The sequence below is a fragment of the Carcharhinus amblyrhynchos genome, chromosome 7, assembly GCF_965287045.1.
Source record: "Carcharhinus amblyrhynchos chromosome 7, sCarAmb.v2.hapA, whole genome shotgun sequence".
Lineage (NCBI taxonomy): Eukaryota > Metazoa > Chordata > Chondrichthyes > Carcharhiniformes > Carcharhinidae > Carcharhinus > Carcharhinus amblyrhynchos.
Genome location: NC_137330.1, coordinates 105019311 through 105040001, shown reverse-complemented (window position 1 = coordinate 105040001; position 20691 = coordinate 105019311). Strand labels below are relative to the sequence as shown.

General features: G+C 42.2%; 2 protein-coding genes across 3 annotated transcripts in view; one reads left to right on the top strand and one right to left on the bottom strand.

The window, feature by feature from the left end:
* The window catches only part of mettl24 (methyltransferase like 24), a 111012-nt gene extending 99739 nt beyond the window's left edge, over positions 1 to 11273 (top strand). The window contains exon 5 of the mRNA XM_080193383.1: positions 7621 to 11273. Within this exon, the coding sequence (XP_080049509.1) occupies positions 7621 to 7935 (315 nt within the window). The 3' untranslated portion in view covers positions 7936 to 11273. The remainder of the gene's footprint in view (positions 1 to 7620) is intronic.
* Positions 11274 to 16837: 5564 nt separating this feature from the next.
* Positions 16838 to 20691, bottom strand: part of cdc40 (cell division cycle 40 homolog (S. cerevisiae)) — a 135848-nt gene continuing 131994 nt past the window's right edge. For both annotated transcript variants that reach the window (XM_080192903.1, XM_080192904.1), the window contains exon 15: positions 16838 to 18861. In XM_080192903.1, coding sequence (XP_080049029.1) covers positions 18684 to 18861 — 178 coding nt within the window. In that variant the 3' untranslated portion in view covers positions 16838 to 18683. The remainder of the gene's footprint in view (positions 18862 to 20691) is intronic.

Sequence of the window (20691 nt, the reverse complement as noted above, 5' to 3'; positions counted from 1 at the left end):
TTTAGAAAGGGCAGAGTTTATGAATATTGCTTGCAGTATATCTGTGACAGAATGCCCAGCGGCGACTTTCTGTGTTTTTGTACACTTTCTTCACCTCCTCCACCTCTCTCCCCATGTGGAACAGCACTTGTAGTTACAAAATTCACAGGACTCTTTAATTGCCACACAGCTCTGGAGTGTTAGTCCTGATGCCAGAACAATTCTTAATGAACTTTTTTTAACACACAGCCAACACAAATCAGGAGTTTTGTGGAGGCAGTGGGATTTCTAGGTCCACAAGTGCAGGTGGGGGAGGGGGGAGTTAGGGGAAGAGCCAGTTCAGTAGCTGCCACTGGGTCTGCCGTCCTATGACAGCCTGAATAGTTCCCACCCTCATCTCTGACGTCAACGCCACCACTGCCCGTCTCTGACACCATCACTCCCACTGCCCGTCTCTGACACCATCACTCCCACTGCCCGTCTCTGACACCATCACTCCCACTGCCCGTCTCTGACACCGTCACACCCACTGCCCGTCTCTGACACCATCACTCCCACTGCCCGTCTCTGACACCATCACTCCCACTGCCCGTCTCTGACACCATCACACCCACTGCCCGTCTCTGACACCATCACACCCACTGCCCGTCTCTGACACCATCACACCCACTGCCCGTCTCTGACACCATCACACCCACTGCCCGTCTCTGACACCATCACACCCACTGCCCGTCTCTGACACCATCACACCCACTGCCTGTCTCTGACACCATCACTCCCACTGCCTGTCTCTGACACCATCACTCCCACTGCCTGTCTCTGACACCATCACTCCCACTGCCTGTCTCTGACACCATCACACCCACTGCCTGTCTCTGACACCATCACTCCCACTGCCTGTCTCTGACCTATCGCTCCCACTGCCTGTCTCCAACCCCATCACTCCCACTGCCTGCTTCTGATACCATCACTCCTACTGCCTGTCTCTGACACCATAACCCATGGCCTGCCTCTGACACAATCACTCCCATTGCCTGTCTCTGACATCAAAACCCCACTGCCTGTCTCCGACCCCATCATTCCCACTGTCTGTCTTCGACCCCATCACACCCACTGCCTGTCTCTGACCCCATCGCACCCACTGCCGGTCTCCGACCCCATCACACACACACTGCCTGTCTCCGAATCCATCACTCCCACTGCCTGTCTCAGACACCATCACTTCCAATGCCTGTCTCTGACACAGTCACTCCAGTAATATTTATTGATATTTATCAATCTCAATTGACTGCTTGCTGCTGACCATTTAGTGTTAATTCAAACTATTCTGGCCCTTCCTGAGCCTCTGACATGCTCTGAGTGAGGCTCACCAGGCACATGGCTGTATTTCATGATCCTGGTCTACGAAGCTAAAGTTTATCCATTTACTGGCTGCAGGTGAAAGAAATTAAATAGCAAAGCCAACCGGTAGATGTAATTTTGTTTTAAAACACACAACTGGCCCAATGTTTTGCAAAGGGACAATAATCATTTCTGGGCCAGTTTTGCAATGCACTGTGCTTAACTCAATCCATAAACTTTCCATTTTGGATAAGCAGCTCATTAAAGACACGGAATTTACTCTTGGATTCCAGACTGTGAATAGAAATCCAGCAGAACTCTCCAGTAAAGTCGCATTGAGCCGAGTCACCCCCTCATCACCTGAATTTCCTGCTTAGCTTATAAGTGATGGAATGTCTGCCTGTGACTGTACAGGACCAGTGACTCCTGATGAGTTCCTGCTATGCGGGTCAGGTTGATTGGCCATGCTAAATTCTCCATTCTGTTAGACGGATGTCGGGGAGATTAGTAAGGTATATATGTGAAGTTGCGGGGATAAGGCCTGGGTGGGATTGTTGTTGGTATAGGCTCAGTGGACTGAATGGCCCCCTTCTGCACTGTAGGGATCCTAAGGTATTCTATTCTATTGCCCCAAGTAGTGGGGATCCATCACATTAGCAGAGGGCACTGTGCGATGTACCAGCCTCTAGATCGGCACAAATGGCACCTTCTGGGGGTGGGCCAAGGGCAAATAATGATCTGGATTCCAAAAGAAAAGGTCATTTAAAGAAATTGCTTGTCTTCCTCTCACAGAAGCCTGAAGTTGGGGATATGGGTGCTGGTTGTAAACAGAGACTTGGGAGGAGCACACAGAAGCAGGTGGACAGTGGAGCCTGTACTGACGCTAACACCCTTTAGCATCCTGTAAATACTGTGGCATCCATTAAACCCACAAACCTGGGCAGAATCAAAGCGGGATCACATAATATGACTGAAACATCTGCCAGTCCAGAAATCTTTATTTCTGAGATCTGAAGTTTCAAAACATTGAAAACATATTTTAACACTGAAGGTTCATTTCTAGTTGGTGTTAATAAATCACTTCCAAAACCACCACTTTTACTTTCTTCCTTTGAAACGCCACATACTTTACAATAAATTACATTTGAAATACAGTCATTATTATAGCTATCAGTGTGTGTGGTAAGTCTGTTTTTTAGCATGGGATGAGGTCTTTAACATCTGTGTTCATAAGATCTTGGTTTAACACATGATCCAAAGGATGACACTTCAGGCAGAGCAGCACTCCATCAGTACTGCACTAAAGTGTCCGCTTCAGTTAAATGTCCAGGTCCTAGAGGGGGCTTGAGTCCAGAATCTTTGGAGGTAGATATATTACCACCAAGTGTGGCATCAACGAGCCTGAAAGAGGTACTGGTTAGGTGCAATGACCCAAACGGGCAATTAGGGGAATTTCATGTCATTGCAGTGTTAATGTAAGCCTTACTTGTGACAAGTAATTAAAACTTTAAAACTTTAACCTGCGATCCATGGGAAAATCTGGGGGAAAATGCCTGCTGGAGACAAACCTGGCACAAAGGAAGATGATTGTGGTGGTTGGAGGGTCAGTCATCTTACTCCAGGACATGGCTGCAGAAGTTCCTCAGGGTAGCGTTCAAGGCCCAACCATAGAATATAGAACATAAAACAGTACAGTACAGGCCCTTTGGCCCTCAATGTTGTGCGAGCTTTGTCCGAAACCAAGATCAAGCTATCCCATTCCCTATCATTCTGGTGTTCTTCATGTGCCTATCCAATAACTGCTTGAAAGTTCCTAAAGTGTCTGACTCCACTATCACAGCAGGCAGTCCATTCCACACCTCAACCACTCTCTGAGTAAAGAATCTACCTCGGATATCCCTCCTATATCTCCCACCATGAACCTTATAGTTATGACCCCTAATAGCAGCTACACCCACCCGAGGAAATAGTCTCTGAACATCCACTCTATCTATCCCCCTCATCATCTTATTAAACCTCTATTAAATCACCTCTCATCCTCCTCCGCTCTTAATCCATCTTCAGCTGTTTCATCAACAACCTTCCTTCCATCATAAGGTAAGAAGCAGGAATGTTCACAGATGATTGCACAATGTTCAGAATCATTCGCAACTCCTCAGGTAATGAGGCAGTCCATGTCTAAATGCAGCAAGACCTGGACAATATTCAGGCTTGGACTGACAAATGGCAAGTAACATTCATACTGCACAAGTGCCAGGCAATGACCATCTCCAACAAGAAAGAGGCTGAAATTTTCCGGTCATTCCCACCACTGGGATCTTCCAGTTCTGCTGATAGTGAGTCCCCTGCCACGGGCTTCCCAGCAGGGAAGATAACAAACAACAAGAAAACATGCTGACATTCGGCGGGGCTGGAAGATCCCTCCACCAGCCAATGGCTGCCTCCACCACTGCAAAACATGGAGGTCCCCATAATCCAACCTATTTCCAACTGATGTTCAACAGCATTACCATCACTGGATCCCCCACTATCAACATCCTGGGGCATGCCCTTGACCAGAAAGTTAACTGAATATACTGTGGCTACAAGAATAGATCCGAGGCTATGGAGAATCTTGCAGTAACTCACCTCCTACCTCCCCAAACCTGTCCACCTACAAGATACAAGTCAGAAGCATGATGGAATGTTCTGTGCTTAGCTGGTTGACTGCAGTTAGAATGAGGGCAGTTTGAACCATACTCTAGAAGCTTGAAACCATCCAGGACATTGTACCCCACATGATAGGCATTCTGTGCACATCTTTAAACATTCACTCCCTCCACTGCCATTGCACAATGGCAATGACAGCACACAAGACACAAGACTAATTGGACCACAGCTGGAATATTGTGTGCAGTTCTGGGCGCTACACTATTGGAAAGATGTGAACGCACAGGGGAGAATGCAGAGGAAGTTTACAAGAATGGTTCCAGGGATGAGAAAGTTCAGTTATGAGAATAGATTGGAGAGGTTGGGATTGTTCTCCTTGGACAGAAGAAAGCTAAGAAGAGATTTGATAGAACTGTTCAAAATCATGACGGTCTGGACAGAATAGATAGGGAGAAACTGGGGCGGTACGGTGGTACAGTGGTTAGTGCTGCTGCTTCACTGCTAGGGACCCATATTCGATTCCCGGCTTGGGTCACTGTCTGTGTGGAGAATTCACATTCTCCCCGTGTCTGCATGAGTTTCCTCCGGGTTCTCCAGTTTCCTCCCACAGTCTGAAAGATGTGCTGGTTAAGGTCATTGACCCGAACAGGCACCAAACTGTGGTGACTAGGAGAATTTCACAGTAATTTATTGCAGTGTTAATGTAAGCATTACTTGTGGCTAATAAATAAACTTTACTTTCAAAAAATTGCTCCCCCTCATGAAAGGATCAAGAACAAGAGGGCATAGATTAAAGATGATATGCAAAAGAAGCAAATATGATGTTCGAACAAACTTTCTCGCACAGCAAATGGTTTGAGCCTGGAATGCAGTATGGAAGTGTGGTGGAGGCAGGTTCAATCAAAGCATTCAAGAGGGCATTAGGTGATTATTTGAATAGAAACAAATTGCTGGAGTACGGGGGAAAAGGCAGGGAATGGCATTAAATCATAATACTCATTTAGACTGTTGGTACAGACACAACAGGCCAAATGGCCTCTTCTGGGGCTGCAACAATTCAGTATTATCTACAAGATGCACTGAGCAATTCATCAAGGCTCCTCCAACATCACCTTCCAAAACCATGAACTCTTCCACTTTAGCGCAACAGGGGAACACCATCCAGACTTCCCTGACCTGGGAATATATCCCCATTCCTTCATTGTCGCTGAGTCAAAACCCTGGGGCTTACTCCCTAACAGCACTGTGGGTGTACCTACATCACATGGACTGCAGCAATTCAAGAATCACCACCTTCACATGGAGCAATCAGGAATAGGCAACAGAGATTGGCCTTGCCGGCGACGCTGACATCCCATGAATGAATAATAAAAATCGAATTTAACTGACAGTTAAAATAACATTGCTTATGATTTCCTTTAGGGCAAAACAGATTCATTATTGGAGCTTGGCTGAGCTCATTATTTGTGCTTACTCTGTTCTGGGAAATGCAAATATTCCTGTTTCCATGACAACATCTAGTGAAGACGCAGACGCAATGGACTTATCATTGTTTGTTACTGTATCCAATCCTCAGGGAGAGCGGAAACTAGCAGGACCATCTTAACTGAATGTGCATTTTCCCTCAGTCCATTTCTAAATTACATCTATGATCTTTAATAAATTCAAGAGAGAAATGTGAGCAAATGATAATCCTACAGAAGATGGTTAAGTCACATTTGCAACTCACGAGTCTTTTTAATATGCATGTTTATCCAAACTTGCAGCTCCTGTTAATTTAGAGGTTTCATGTCAGTCAGTTCTGCCTCGGATGTTGTACAAGCTCTTGCCTTGATGATGATTGAGAGCTGTTGTTATTGAGTAGAATGGCTGGTCCCAAGTCATCTTATGAAGCTCAGTCCGAATGCAGTTAGGGATTTTTCAGGCATATCTTTGGATTGTACATGGGAAGGAGCATAAACTGTTTTGTTCCTTTGGGAATAGATCCCAAATTTCATTTGTATTACATTCAAATGTGTTCAGTTGACAGAGATTTGTACCCGTGAGGCAGTTAATACCAATGACTTCTCCTGTACACATAGCAGAAAGTAATAGAATGTATGTACATGTTTGAATAAAAGGGGCAAGTCTTTCTTTCATGTTAAACACTCTTTCAAATTCACTTCTTAGCTTTAGCGACCATTGTTATTTGAAACCAAACCATATGAGAGGGTTCTGCTATTTCAAGCTTCCATTACCATGAGTTTGACTGCTTTCTATTCTGTTGAGTTTGGAAGGTTGATTGATGATTTAATTGTGCATCCAGTAATTTATCTGATGACAGAAGCATTTCTTCAGGTTGATATAGAGTAATGGCTGGTGGGAGAATCCAGAACCAATCACAATCTTCACATTTAAACTAGGCTATTCAGAAATGAAACCAGGAAGACCTTATTTAGGGGAAATCTAGAGTTCTCACTCCCAAAAGGTTGTGGATGCTGGGTCAACTGAAATTTTCAAGATTGCTAGATTTTTGTAAGGTAAAATTATCAAAATTTATGAATAAAGGGAGGTTAATGGGCAGATCAGCCATGATCTAATTCAATGGCAGAACTGGCTCGAAGTCATAGAGATCATAGAGGTCATAGAGATTTGCAGCATGGAAACAGGCCTTCAATCCAACTTGTCCATGCCACCCAATTTTTACCACTAAGCTGGTCCCAATTGCCCACATTTGGCCCCATCCCTCAATACCCATCTTACCAATGTAACTCTCTAAATGCTTTTTAAAATACAAAATTATACCTGTCTCTACTATTACCTTTGGCAGCTCGTTCCATTGAGTCACTGAGGTTTACAGTATGGAAACAGGCCCTTCAGCCCAACTTGTCCACGCTGCCCTTTTTTAACCACTAAGCAAGTCTGAATTGCTGCTTTTGACCCATATCCCCCATACTCATCCTATCTATGTAACTGTCTAAATGCTTTTTAAAAGACAAGTACTAAATGAACTCTTCATTTCCCCATGTTCTGATATACAGAGTTGTTGGCAGGATCTTTCCATCTGGCTGCATTGGTAGAGTTGTGTGGTGGGGCACAATATATGAGTGTGGGGTGACAAATGGGGTTTGTGCCTGATTTCCTGTCTCTCACAAATGTTACTGGCTTATTCTGTCACCAAAATCAGCGTCACGTCTGGACAGGGCGCGAGGCTGAATTTAAGATGTGTTAGCTTGGTTTAATATCATTAGTGAGACCAGGACATAATAGTCTTTTTCACTTCTGAAGTTGTAATGTTTGGAACGTGGCAGCTAATTCGCTCACAGAAAGCTCCCACAAACAGCACTGTGATAATGGTCTTATAATGTTGCTTGAGGGATAAGCATCAGTTGATACATTAGGGAGAAAGCTGTTGGTCTTCTTCAATACTGCCGTGGGATCTTCCAAGTCCAGCTGAGAGGGGAGATTTCATTTGAGAAATTGCACCTCTGACAGTGCAGCACTTGCTGAGTACTACACTGTGGTATCAACCTCGATGTTGGGGTCAGGTTTGTGGTGTGGAATCATTTTGTAATGGTGACACTGATGAGTTTGATATATTGCCAGTTTTGTCTACTTGTGTAGCAGTGGTTTCAGAATGCACGTACCATTAAATCTGTTTTCTCTTCCTAGATTGATGTTCTGAAGGCAGACTTGGAGAGTGCAGAGTGGAAGATCCTCGAAAACCTAATTCTGGAAAATGTCATTGAAGAGATTGGACAGCTGATTTTTGCAATACATGTACACTGGCCTGGGTTCGAAGTCAGTGGAAATGACAGTGATGTTGTTCGCTATTGGTACAGTCTTCTAAAGGAACTAGAACTGAGGAGCTTCAAGCTTTTCCACAGTTACAAGAACATAAAGAAGCCACAAATCTTCCTACGAAAGCAAGCTTTCAATGCTAGCAGCAGCTACACACTGAGCTGGATCAACACCCAGTGGAAATAATGAATTGGAAACAAACTATGTAGTATTTTGAGGGCAGTATTTTACAACTGTTTTGATTTTCAAGTGCTCCAATTGGGCCATTTATGAAGCATCCTTTAGTTTGCTTCAGAGAAAACTATCAGAAATCAGCAATGTTTTCTTCAATTCTTTCATGGGAATTGTGTGTTGCTGGCAAGGCCAACATTTGTTGCCCTAATTGCCCCTTGAACATGCTAGGTAAACCACATGGGTCTGGAGTCACATGTAGAACAGAGCATGTGAGAATGGCAGATTGGTGAACTAGCTGTGTTTTTACAACAATCAGCGATGCTTGTCATGGTCACCATTACTGAAACTAACATTTTTTTCCAGTTTTATTAACTGGATTTAAATTCCATCAGCTGCCATGACAGGGATTGAACCCACATCGCAAGACAATTAGGCCAGGCCTCTGGATTACTAGGCCAGTGACATTACCATTGCCCCTCGGTATGAACCAGCTTCAAAAAAATTGACAGAAACACAATCTGAAGGCTTTTTGGAAGAAGAGTAAAAGTTGTGGTCAATGCAAATCAAATGGCTTTCTCTAGGCAGTAAGGAGGGCCGTGGGTGTCTGATGTGAACATTACTGAAACAGCGACCTTTGCACTAATCATGACAATTGTATAATGTGGGCAAGTTCAGATTCAGGTCAGAGGTAATAATGATGCAATGTGGAATGCATTTGAGGGAGAGGCAATTCTCAGGGTGGCCCATTGTCAACAGCAAAATGAAGCAGATGTTACAGAAGGAAATAGGAACATTCAGGGAAATAAAGAGCTTTCTTTTTTTTAAGCGAAATAATATTCAAATTACAAATAAACTCTGTGGAGGCTGAAATCAGCTTTGTGCTTCCATGGGGTGGTTTGAAGAGCTGGCGGTTCCTCCTCCATCATAAACCAAAGTAATTTACATTTATATCTTACCACAGCTCTGAGAAGCACTTCACCCACAATGAATTACATTCACTGGCTTCTGATGGAAGTGTTTCCCCTGAATATATAAAGTATGGGGAAGATTTAAAACAAGAATAAGAAAGCAAAGAGATTGCATAAGAATAGATGAGTGGCTAACATAAAATAGTAACATAATTGTCAAAAGATGTTTGGGACAGATAGGAACCCAAAAAAAAACTTCTTGTGGAAGCAGGGAGCAGGCTGTGTGTTCTTTGCAGCTATCTTCATTAGAGAAGTGGATGTTGCTAAAGCAGCAGAAAAGGAGACAGGACTTATACTGTGTTATATATTTGGGGTAGCTATACTGTTGTGACATGGCTCCTTGAACAATCATGTGGTCATGCCATGATGTCATTGGCCCTTCCAGAGGCTTTCAGGCAGTCTAGATCTTAACACTGTACACTAATGATCTCTATTACAAATCTGATTGCTGTGTTCTGCTCCAATCCTTGTGTGGCACCTCTATGTTACTTGTCATCACACCCCATAGCATCAGTATTCCATCACATATTGGATCTGATTTTTAAAAAAAGACAAAGACCAGGTACAAGAGTTGTCTGTACTCAAGATGGAAAAGCCACCTAGTCTGGGATATATCCCAGCGTGGAAATTATGAAGGGTCTCAACACAATTTTCTAGTCCTCCTTGGATATGGGACTGGTGCCAGAAGACTGGAGGGTTTCAGATGTTACATCCTTGTTTAAAAGTGCATAGGGATAAACACAACATGTCCTTACATCAGCAGTGAGGGAATGTTTAAATTCAATAAACTGGGATAAATTTATTGGAAAAAGAATAAAGAATGGAAATCAGCATGGACTTATTAAAAGGCTAACTATGTTTGATGAACTTTAATGAGTTCTTTGATCAAATAATGGAGGGTCACATAGTTTCACAAAGAACCACAGACTAAACTCATTAACAAAGGTTAAACCCATGAGATTAAAGGGGCTGTGGCAACATGGATACAAGGGCTATTTTTTATATTCATTTGTAGGACTTGGGTATCACTGGCTGGCCAGCATTTATTGCCCATCTCTAGTTGTCCTTGAGAAGGTGGTGGTGAGCTGCCTTCTTGAATTGCTGCAGGTCACATTCTATGGGTCGATCCACAATGCTGTTCGGGAGGGAATTCCAGAATTTTGACCCAGCGACAGCAAAGGAACAGTGATATATTTCAAAATCCAGACGGTGAGTGGCTTGGAGGGGAATTTAGAGGTGGTGGTGTTTGCATGTATCTGCTGCCCTTGCTGTTCTAGGTGGAAGTGATCATCAGGTTTAGAAAGTGCTGTCTAAGGATCTTTGGTGAATTTGGCTGAGAGACAGAACAAAAAATAATTTTCAGACTGGAAGGATGTACACATTGGTGTTCTCCTTGGGCTGATATCTGAACCACCTGCTTTTTTTGACTTGATTTTATTTTATTCATTAGATGTGGTCATTGCTGGCTGGGCCAGCATTTATTGCTCATCTCTGATTGCCCTTGAAATGAAAGGGCATTTAAGAGTCAACCACTTTGCTGTGGCTCTGGAGTCACATGTAGACCAGACCAAGGACAGCTGATTTCCTTCCCTGAAGGAATTTAGTGGACTGAGTGGGTTTCTATGACAATGGTTGCATGGTCATCGTTTGACTTTTAGTTCCAGATTTTTTTTTACTAATTTCAAATTCCACCATCAGCAGAGTTTGAATCTAGATCCCCACAGCATTACTCTGGGTTTCTGGATTACTAGTCCAGTGATAATATATCAATGACCTGAATTTGGGTATACAGGGCAAAATTTCAAAAGGTTCCAGATGAAACTCAGAAACCCAGTAAAACAATATAAAAGATTGTAATGGACTTCAGGAGGATGCAGAAAGACTAGTGAAATGGGCAGACATGTTCAATTCAGAACACATCATTTTAGAAAGGATTTCAAGACTTCATCAGTGTGATGTGGCAGAGATTCACTAGAAGGGTACCAGAGAGTTCAGTTACATAAAGGGACGGCAGAAGCTGGGCTTGTCTTCCTTAGTGTGAAGAACGTTAAGAGGAAACTTGATAGATATGTTCAAAATCATGAATGGTTTTGATAAAGGAGAAACTATTTCCAATGGCAGAAGAGTCAATGATTAGAAAGCACAGATATAATGTGATTGGCAAACAAATGGAAAAATGACGAGCTAACAATTTTTACACAGCAAATTGTGGTCATCTGAAAAGACATTGCTGAAAAGGTGATGGAAGCAGATTCAATAGTAACATTCAATAGAATAGCGAAATTAGTGAAAATAGTTATCTTGAAGGGTTCTGGGAAGAAAGCAGGACAGTGGGATTAATTAGATCACTTTACTAAAAAAAATACAAGCAAGGTCCACCAAATGGCCCCCTTCTGTGCTGTAATATTCTCTGTCAATGTTTTAATGATTGGGAAAAAGGTGAGGAATTAAAATGTTTTATTCCTGAATTTAATGCGTTCCCTTATCTGCAAATTTTTAGGCTGACAAATTGAGTATTTATTGCTTAATCCTAATTGTCCTTGAATAAGTGGTGGTGAGGCTCCTTGAACTACTGCAGTCCCCGTGGAGAAGTTACTTGCACAGTGCTGTTAGAGGTGGGGGTTCTGGCATTTTGATTTGATGACAATGAGGAATGCAGAATCATCTCCAAGTCAGGCTGGTGTATGACTTGGAGGGGTATTTGGATGTGGTGTGTTTCCTTACAGCTGCTGTCCTTGTCTTTCTTGGTGGGAGAAATCACAGGTGGGGTTTTGTTGAAGCAGCTTTGATGAACTAGAGACGTCATATCACCAACCTCTGGAAATATGCTTGTTTTCAGAAACCTACTGCAATCACTTCTTCGCTCTGCTTTCTTACGCACTCCCCTTCCCATTCTGCTGTATCCTCTTGTTATCCACAAGCTTGTAAAGATGACTCTGTGCATCTAATGAGTCCTATATTGCTGTTATTGCACAACAGTTCATTCAGTGCATTCTTCACCTGAGCTATGGGAACACATCCAGAAAAACTAGGCAAAATCCTTTGTTTCGGAAGATGGTTTTGGCACAAGATACTTTTGCCGGAATTTCACCAGCATGATTGCTCCAGGATTGGAGTGGGTGAGGCACGCAGAACGGCATTCTCCATTGGCCTCGGATGGGATTTTACGAGCTTCGGGCAGGCCAGGCAGAAAAATTCTGGCATATATTATACCCTGCCAATTCAATCTCTCAGCATATACATAAAACCAGCTTTGTTCTCCTCCCCCTATTAATAACTTCAGGTACTTCTTAATTAAGCTCAATTGAAGCTCTCAGAGGAGAATGCAGAAATTCTACAGTGATTACAACATAGATGGAGGCCATTCAACCCATCTGCTTCCACCACACTCTCAGGCACTGCATTCCAACTCTTAACTATTTGTTTATATTTTTTATTAGTTCACAAGCAGGTTTGTATTAACACTACAATGAAGTTACTATGAAAATCCCCTAGTCATCACACTCCGGCGCCTGTTCGGGTACACCAAAGGGAGAATTTAGCATGGCCAGTGCACCAGCATGTCTTTCAGACTGTGGGAGGAAACCAAAGTGTCCGCAGATACCTATACAAACATGGGGAGAATGAGCAGACTCCACACAGACAGTGGCCCAAGGAATTGAACCCTGGTACTGTGAGGCAGCAGTGCTAACCACCGTGCCATCGTGCCGCCTGAACTACTGCTGAGCGTAACTACACATTACTTAGAAAGGATTTTCTTCTTGTCGTCTCTGGTTCCAATAAACTGGTTCTTTTTGGACGCAAAGGTATCAATAGGCATGTTACTTATAAAGAAACTGAATACTGCACCCGAACATAAACAGAACCATTTGCTACTTACGTAATTTCTAGTTAATGAAAATCAGATGACATGATTCAGATAAATCTGTTTTCAGCTCTGTTAAACCACGTCCAAGTTACCACTCTTAAGTACAAAGAATACTTTCTTAAAGCAAGAACAATGTTTTAAAAGGATAACCTATTGTGCTGGTTCATGCTCATTTTTCCATTCGCCAGTACCTGAGCTGCTGTAGAAGCTTGACGAGAAAAGACTTGTCAAAACTAGCCCAGCTTTAGGTGCAAGTGTCACTTCTCTAAGTTTCCTTACATTGTTCTGAATGTCCCCCTCCAGTCAGATCTTTTTCTCTACCTGCAGCTAAACTGAATCAAGTCATAAATTGGAAGCAGCACCATAGCAACTGGTGAGGTATAAACTGCAGGGAATTGGGATTTCTGGGATAAAAACTCAATTGTTAAACAGTGGAATTTTGCCTGGAGTGATAAAATGAGAGATTCAGATCAGACCTTGTATAAACAGCTGATGGAAATCACTTGCTTATTTCAGGTGGAAGTCAGCCCTCAACGTTCAGTGGCTCAGGGTAGCTTCCAGCTTAAACCTTCCTGGAAAAGTTCACAAAGTTCTGGTCCCATTGGAGCAGAATCCCTGTGAAGGTACAGGCAGGGCTACAGTTAGATAATGCAAGTAAAATGCTTTCATTCAGGTTGTAAGGAAATGGACAATGACAGCTTTATTACTGTTATCAGTTACTGTTATCAGCGTCCAATTAGAATTTGAGCTGCTTTAGCTACTTGTCTTTTCAAGCAGAGCACATTACTTGTGAAGTTTAACAAGCCCCAGGTTGGGGGGGGGAATTATCTTTGAACTGATTTATTCAGCTTTTAAACTCCTCACCCCATGCAAACTATGTTAAATCGGCATACTTTGAGAGACAAAGACAATCTGCACAATGGTGCAGTGGTTAGCACTGCCACCTCACAGCACGAGGGACCTGGTTTCAATTCGGGCCTTTGGGCTACTGGCTGTATGGAATTTACATGCTCTCCCCATGTTTGCATGGGTTTTCTCCCATAGTCCAAAGATGTGTGAGTTAGGTTGATTGACAGTGCTAAATTGACCCTAGTGTCAGGGGGTAAATATGAAGGGTTATGGAAATAGGGCCCGGGTGGGATTGTGGTAGGTGCAGAGCCAAATGGCCTTCTGCACTGTAGAGATTCTATGATTCTATGCACCTTGTTGGAAAGGTTAGACTATTGAAGGAGGCCCATCCACACACAGGTGAAACCTGGATGAAGGGCTGGAAGAAGGTAAGGAGGATTTTTATAAAGGCTGTAGTGTATGAAATTAATAGACTAAGATATGAACGAACAATGCTCAGAATGAGAAAAGGTTGAAGGTCATGGATTCTGGATTTTGAAGTCTAAGTGCCTGGCAAAGCCTTTAAAGTCCTATACCTACTGCACTGAAGCAGCAATCCCAGGATGCTGTGCTTGACTACTAGGAACACACAAGACTAGTCAGATGAACCCTCCCCCATTTTTATGTAGCCCTGTGAAGAACTGCCCGACTCTACCTCCAGTCTGTGACTTGCATCTTTATTTTGGAACTACATGGAATCTGGTCCCTTCAGAAGAATGTCAGTTGGGCAGGGATCAGGATTAGAGTTGTAATGGAAAGGATGGCCAAATTTTCCTTGTGGTGTTCAGAAGTAGCTCCTCCTGGTGCACTAGGGGCAGGATTTTCATTCGAGGTGCGGAATCAGAGGCAGGCAGGTCTTCAATGTCAAACCATCAACCATCGCGCCAGTTTGCCATCACTATCGCAACCCAGAGCCATTTTAAGATAGAGCAGTTCGGAGTTGTAAAAGAAACCAAATTGGGTGGCACGATGGTAGCGTAATTAGCACCGTTGCCTCACAGCGCCAGGGACCTGGGTCCAATTCCAGCCTCAAGTGACTGTCTGTGGGTTTCCTTAAGAGTGCTCCAGTTCCTCCCACCTTCCAAAGATGTGCAGGTTAGGTTGATTGGCCATGCTAAATTGCACCTTATTATCAGGGGGACTAAGAGGGTAAATAAGTGGGGTCACGGTGAAAGGGCCTGGGTGCAATTGTTGATGGTGCAGATTGGATGGGCCAAATGGTCTCCTTCTGCACTGTGTGGATTCTACGAGGATAATTAAGGGCACTCCCATGGAAGAAGCAGGGCAGGAGGGAGAACAGTGATTAATCCCACATGGAATCTACCCCACCCACAGCAGTAACGGCTGCTGGAGTACAGCTGTACTTGCTGGTCATTCCCTGATCATGACCAGGCAACTGTGGCCATTTAAATTTAAAAACTATGACTACTTCAGAGGAAGCCCTCTCTCCCTCCATCACAAACTGCAGCTCCCCTCTTGGCTCCCCCATAGGTCCTCCATTTGCAAAGCCCGTTTGCCATCCTTAATCAGATGATGAGTTCGTTCCCTAGCGGTGAATCAACAGATCCTCTAAAAATTGAAGCGGGCCTGTCAAGAACAAGCTGTGCAGGATCAGGACCTGCAACTGGTCCCATAGTCAGGTACCTGGCCCTGGAATGAAAATCCTGTTTCAGGAAATGAAAAAGAAATTAAAACTTATTATACAGGCTCTATTCTGTCCTGGGCTGTTGTTTCTGGCCAGCTTCTCCACAATAAACTTGAGCACATAGTCTAAGCTGCATACTGAGCGGCTGCTGCTTTGTTGGAGGTACCATGATTTGGTAAAGATATCAAAGCAGACCTAATCTGTTTGCTCAGCTGGGTGTGAAAAATGCCTTTAGTACTATTCAAAGAACAGAATTCTCCTGGCTGATACTTGGGTAGGATTCTCTGATCTATTCATGCCCACCCTGCTGCAAATAACAGCCGGGAACCTTGGCAGTCCAGCCAAAACTCCCTTCGCTTTCAGGTGAGGATGGAGGTATCTGGCCTTGGTTTTCAATTACCATCGCTAAGAGGAGATTATTGGTCATTATTTACTGACTGTGCAATATTCAATGAACAATCTGACTGCTGTGTTTGTCTACGAGAATGTGGAGCTGCCGGCGTTGGATTGGGGTGGGCACGGTGTTTGTGAAACCTACCTCTCCACTCACCTGATGAGGAAGCAGTGCTCCAAAAGCCCGTGATTCCAAATAAACCTGTTGGACTTCAACCTCGTGTTGTGAGATTTCTTCCTTTGTCTACAGGTACAGGCACTCCAAAATAATTCATTGGCTGAGGTTCTCTGCTATATAAATACAGTTTCTTTCTAAAGGTTGTTGTGTGCAAGTGACTTGATTTTTAAGGTGCCATTACAGTCCAGCCGATCAACCATAATCAATAATCACATTACAGGTAAATAAAGAAATGTAACTTTTTGAACCAGCGAACACTCCAGTGTAGCTCCTTGAAAGAATTTGATTTTAAGATGGGATAAAAGGACAAATTATCGAAAAGGCACATACCAGAAACCCTGTTGCTTTATTTAGGCTTTGCTCTGGGTAAATATTTGTACAGCAAATCTTGTGTTTTTGAATGCAGTTGTTTCAACAAGGGATCATTGACTTTCTTTTTTCTTCTAATGACAAACCAGAAGAAAGTGTTTGTTTTCTCAATCTTTGCACACAGAAACAGATCGTCTGCCTCAGCTCTGACATTGATCAGCCTAATACAACCTCATTTGTCTTACTTATAGCCTCTGCAAATGAAAGCCCATTGCCCTTTACAAATGCAAGCTTATTCTGTCCATTAGATGACTTCATACAAATATTATGGAAGCCTGTCTGCTGATTGACCTGCCAGGATATTAGAATCTGTATCAAATTACAAAGATTTGCTCGATTTGAATTTCCAATTCAAAGTGCACAATGATTAATAACTGTCCTGATCTCTGTCCTCTTTTATCACTGAGATTTATAAAAGTCACAACAGGCTGTTTTCAGCAGATAAAAGTTCAAATACAATTCCTCTCTGTAAAACGCTTTCTTTATGTCTGCCAAAGTTGACTGCTTGGCATTTTATTGTGAACTCTGGCCTTTCATACTGTCAGCCTTAAATTGACATTGGGAACCAACATGCCTCGGAAACAAATGCACTCATGCACACACAATGATACAAAAAAATGTGTTTATTTGGGATGCACTGTACACCAAAGAAGCCACGATAATTTCAAAAAATGTTTTGAATCCAACTTACTGTCAGGTCTGCATGATTCACCAATGTCAAAACAAAAATCTGATTAATCATGCAGCACAGAAAAGGATTTGAAGATGTCTGCTGGAAACCTGTGAACGGCAGCATGGATGGCTTTTATTTTATATTCCACACTCTCCTTGCATCTTTTTATTTAAAAAATCACATACGTGAAATTTTGCTCTTTGATTCGACCAGTATTCAGCTTCACAGAAACAGAGAGGGGAAATGGTGGATATACTCTGCAGCTTGGCGTGCATGGAAAGAGAAACAGTCAATGTTTCAGGTTGGTGATTTTCTTCAGAATTAGAAAATGTTACATTAATGTTTCCCACATCCAATGAAAGGTCACTGATGTGAAACATTCGCCAAAATTCTAATGTCTTGCCCACCACAGAATTGGTGCGGGCGAGAGGCAGACAAAGGAAATGTCCATTGATCTCGGACAGGAACTTCTGGTCTTGCTTGAGTGAGGCAATAAAATCCCTCCCTTTGACTCCAGATTCTTCCTCCACAGATGCTGCCCGATCTGTTAGGTATTTCCAGTATCTTCCATTTACACTTCAGATTTCCAGCATCAAAAGATTTTTTTAAAGTTTTGTTTCAGTTATAGAAAGTTTTTTCCCATTTCACATTAAGAAATGTAACTGGATCTCTGTATAAAATGGTCTCCATTGTATAAAACGTTCCAATTGCATTGAAGGATAAATTCCTCTTGTGGGTTCATGTAATAGAATATGCTGGGTAACAGCTAGGATCTTAATACTTCAACAACAGGGATAAACAGAAAAATAAAAAAAAATTCTTTAATACAAACGTTCCGGGCCATACAAGCAATAGTAGTTTTAAAATGGTTGACAATTTAGTTTCTGAATGATATACGTAGCTAACTTTTTCAGCAAAAATTAAAGAATGGGCACTTTTGCTCATGGGACAGGATGGTAGTCAGTAGAATTGCTGTTTTTATCTGAAATGGTTAGTCCTCTAAAATAATTGCATTCTCAGAAATTATTCATTTCAAAACTCTATGTTCGCATTTCATTAAAAAGCAATGAATGATGGAGAAACACAGGCATTATCCAGTTCTCATTAAAAATATGTTGATTTTATGGAAGAAAACACCCTGACATTATTGAGGGAATGGTACCCCATAGCTCACTGAAGTGATACATTAGGCACAGTTACATTAAACAATGGTTCTGCATTTGAAACACAGCACATAATTTGAAATACTGCAGTCCTTTGAGAGTTCTTTTAACTGTTCTGCCCCAAAAGCACTGTATAATGGTGCAGTCAATGCACTGAGGGACTTTTCATCACCAACATTTGGACTCTGATGTTATGCATTGAAAATCTCTTTTATCTTGCATTTCCAGTTTGTGGCTTCAGCTTTCCTCAGAACTGCACAACTAATAAATAATGGGAGATGCAAGCAGCGCTGAAGATCTTTGAAATCTGTTCTCAGATTAACCTGTTAAAGACTGGAAATTTTTTTAGGCTGTGATTGTTTTGCTGGAGCTTTTCTTTTAAACATTGCTTAAAACAAACAGAAGATTACTCAAATATACGGAAGTGTCGAAGGATACTGTTGTGTATTCTACCTTTCGATCCAGTGTGTAGCCGACTCTCCCTGAGCTTCTCCATTTCTTCAGCCAGCAAGAAGGGCAACAAGTACCTGGTGATAGAGCACTTCTTCAGGAACCTAAACAAGTTCTCTGAAGAGCCTCGACACCAAGGAAATCTAAAAATTCCAGGTGCTGCCATCAGTCCCACAGTTTGATCTGGCCGTCCCAGCCACATGTAATGACTTTGGATGTTTCATGTGGGTGCCAGATTGCACTAATGCAGACCTTATCATGTGCTTTGATTCGACTGTAAAGCTTGGTCGTTTTCCAGTCCCAGATATTCAGTTTTCCATCAGCATCGCCCGAGGCAACATAACTGTTTGTACAAAGAGAAGGTCAGAACACATGCAAAAGCTTGTTTCAAAATAAATAAAGACCCCATGCACCCCGGACATTCTCTCTTCCACCTTCTTCCTTCGGGAAAAAGATACAAAAGTCTGAGGTCACATACCAACCATATCAGGAACAGCTTCTTCCCCGCAGTTGTCAGATTTTTGACTGCACCTATCTCACGCTAAGTTGGTCTTTCTCTACATCCTAGCTATGACTGTAACATTACATTCTACACTCTCTCATTTCCTTCTCTATGAATGTTATGCTTTGTCTGTATAGTTCGCAAGAACCAATACTTTTCAATGTTAATACATGTGGCAATAATAAATCAAAGATTGAGAAGACCAGAATATTGGTTCCTAGACATATTATGACAGACACAAGCACTAAAATTAATATTTGTACAAATTATTCCACTGATCAAGATTTAGAACTTCCTCTTTCTGAAAATGAATTTGCGTGGATGTACTGCATATAATTTTAGTCAACAGTCTAATTCATAATTTAAATAGGGATTTTTAAGGAAGTTGGCAAAAAGCCCCATACAGATAGATACCTAGTGATGCAAGACACAAGAAAACTCAAGAAAAACGCACTAATGTTGAGGACTTTTAAAATAACATGCTACTAATTAATATCTTCTGAAATCAACCACTAGACATCAACTATGTCTTCCATTTTCATTTGTTCCAAACAGCAATACTTTTCATCAGAATGTTCAGGCAATTGTCATGCACTCACATCCATTTTCAATACAAAACATACCCTTGTATGCCTGCTAATAATTATCAGGAATAAGGAATTTGTGAGTAGCTGTAAAATAGTGAGCATGTTTTCATTCTTTACCCAAAGGTCAACTTAGTTCAAGCTTTAATACTGCCAACCACTTACATTTAAAAAAAAATTTATGGGATGAGGGCACTGCTGCTGGCAAGGCCAGCATGTATTGCCTTGTCCTTAATTGCCCGGGTTGGTGTTGAACCACCTTTTTGAACTGCAGCATTTTAAATGTTGAAAGTACTCCTATGGCACTATTAGGCAGGCATTTCCAGGATTTTGATCCAACAATGAAGAAGGAACAGCAATATATTTCTAAGTCAGGATGGCATGGGAGTTGGAGTGGAATTTGGAGGCTGTAGTGCTCCCATAATTCAGCTGTCCTCGTCCTTCTAAATGATAGTGGTTGTAGAATGGATTCAGTTGTCAAAGAAACCTTGATGAGTTGCTGCAGTCACATTGCACAGCTGGTGGACATAGTGAATGTTTAAGGTGGCGGGATGAATCATAAAATTGTTATTGTGCAGGAGGAGGTCATTTGGTCCATTATGTCTGCACTGGCTCTCCAAATGAGCATAATACCTTAGCACCATTCTGCTCTTGCACATTGCTTCAAATCAAATAATCATCTAATGCATTCCAGAACCAAACCACCTATTGGGTGAAAAAGCTTTTTCTCACATCACATTTGTGTCCTTTTGTAAATCACTTCAAATCTGTACCCTCTCATTTCTCAATCCTTTTAAGAGCAGGGACAGTTTCGTCCTATCTATTTTTTTCAGCCCCTTCATGATTTTGAAAACCTCTATCAAATCTCCTTAGTTTCCTTCTCTCCAAGGAGAACAGTCCCAACCTCTGCAATCTATCTTCATGATTGGGTATTGATCAAACAGATGTTATTGAGCTACTTGATGGTTGTTGAAGTTGTACTCATGCAAGCCAATGAATAGTCCTCCATCACTTGAAAAGTTGTATTAAAATGCAACAGCAAAATTGAAATCAATTTACCATGAAAAAAAGTCACCACTGAAAAACT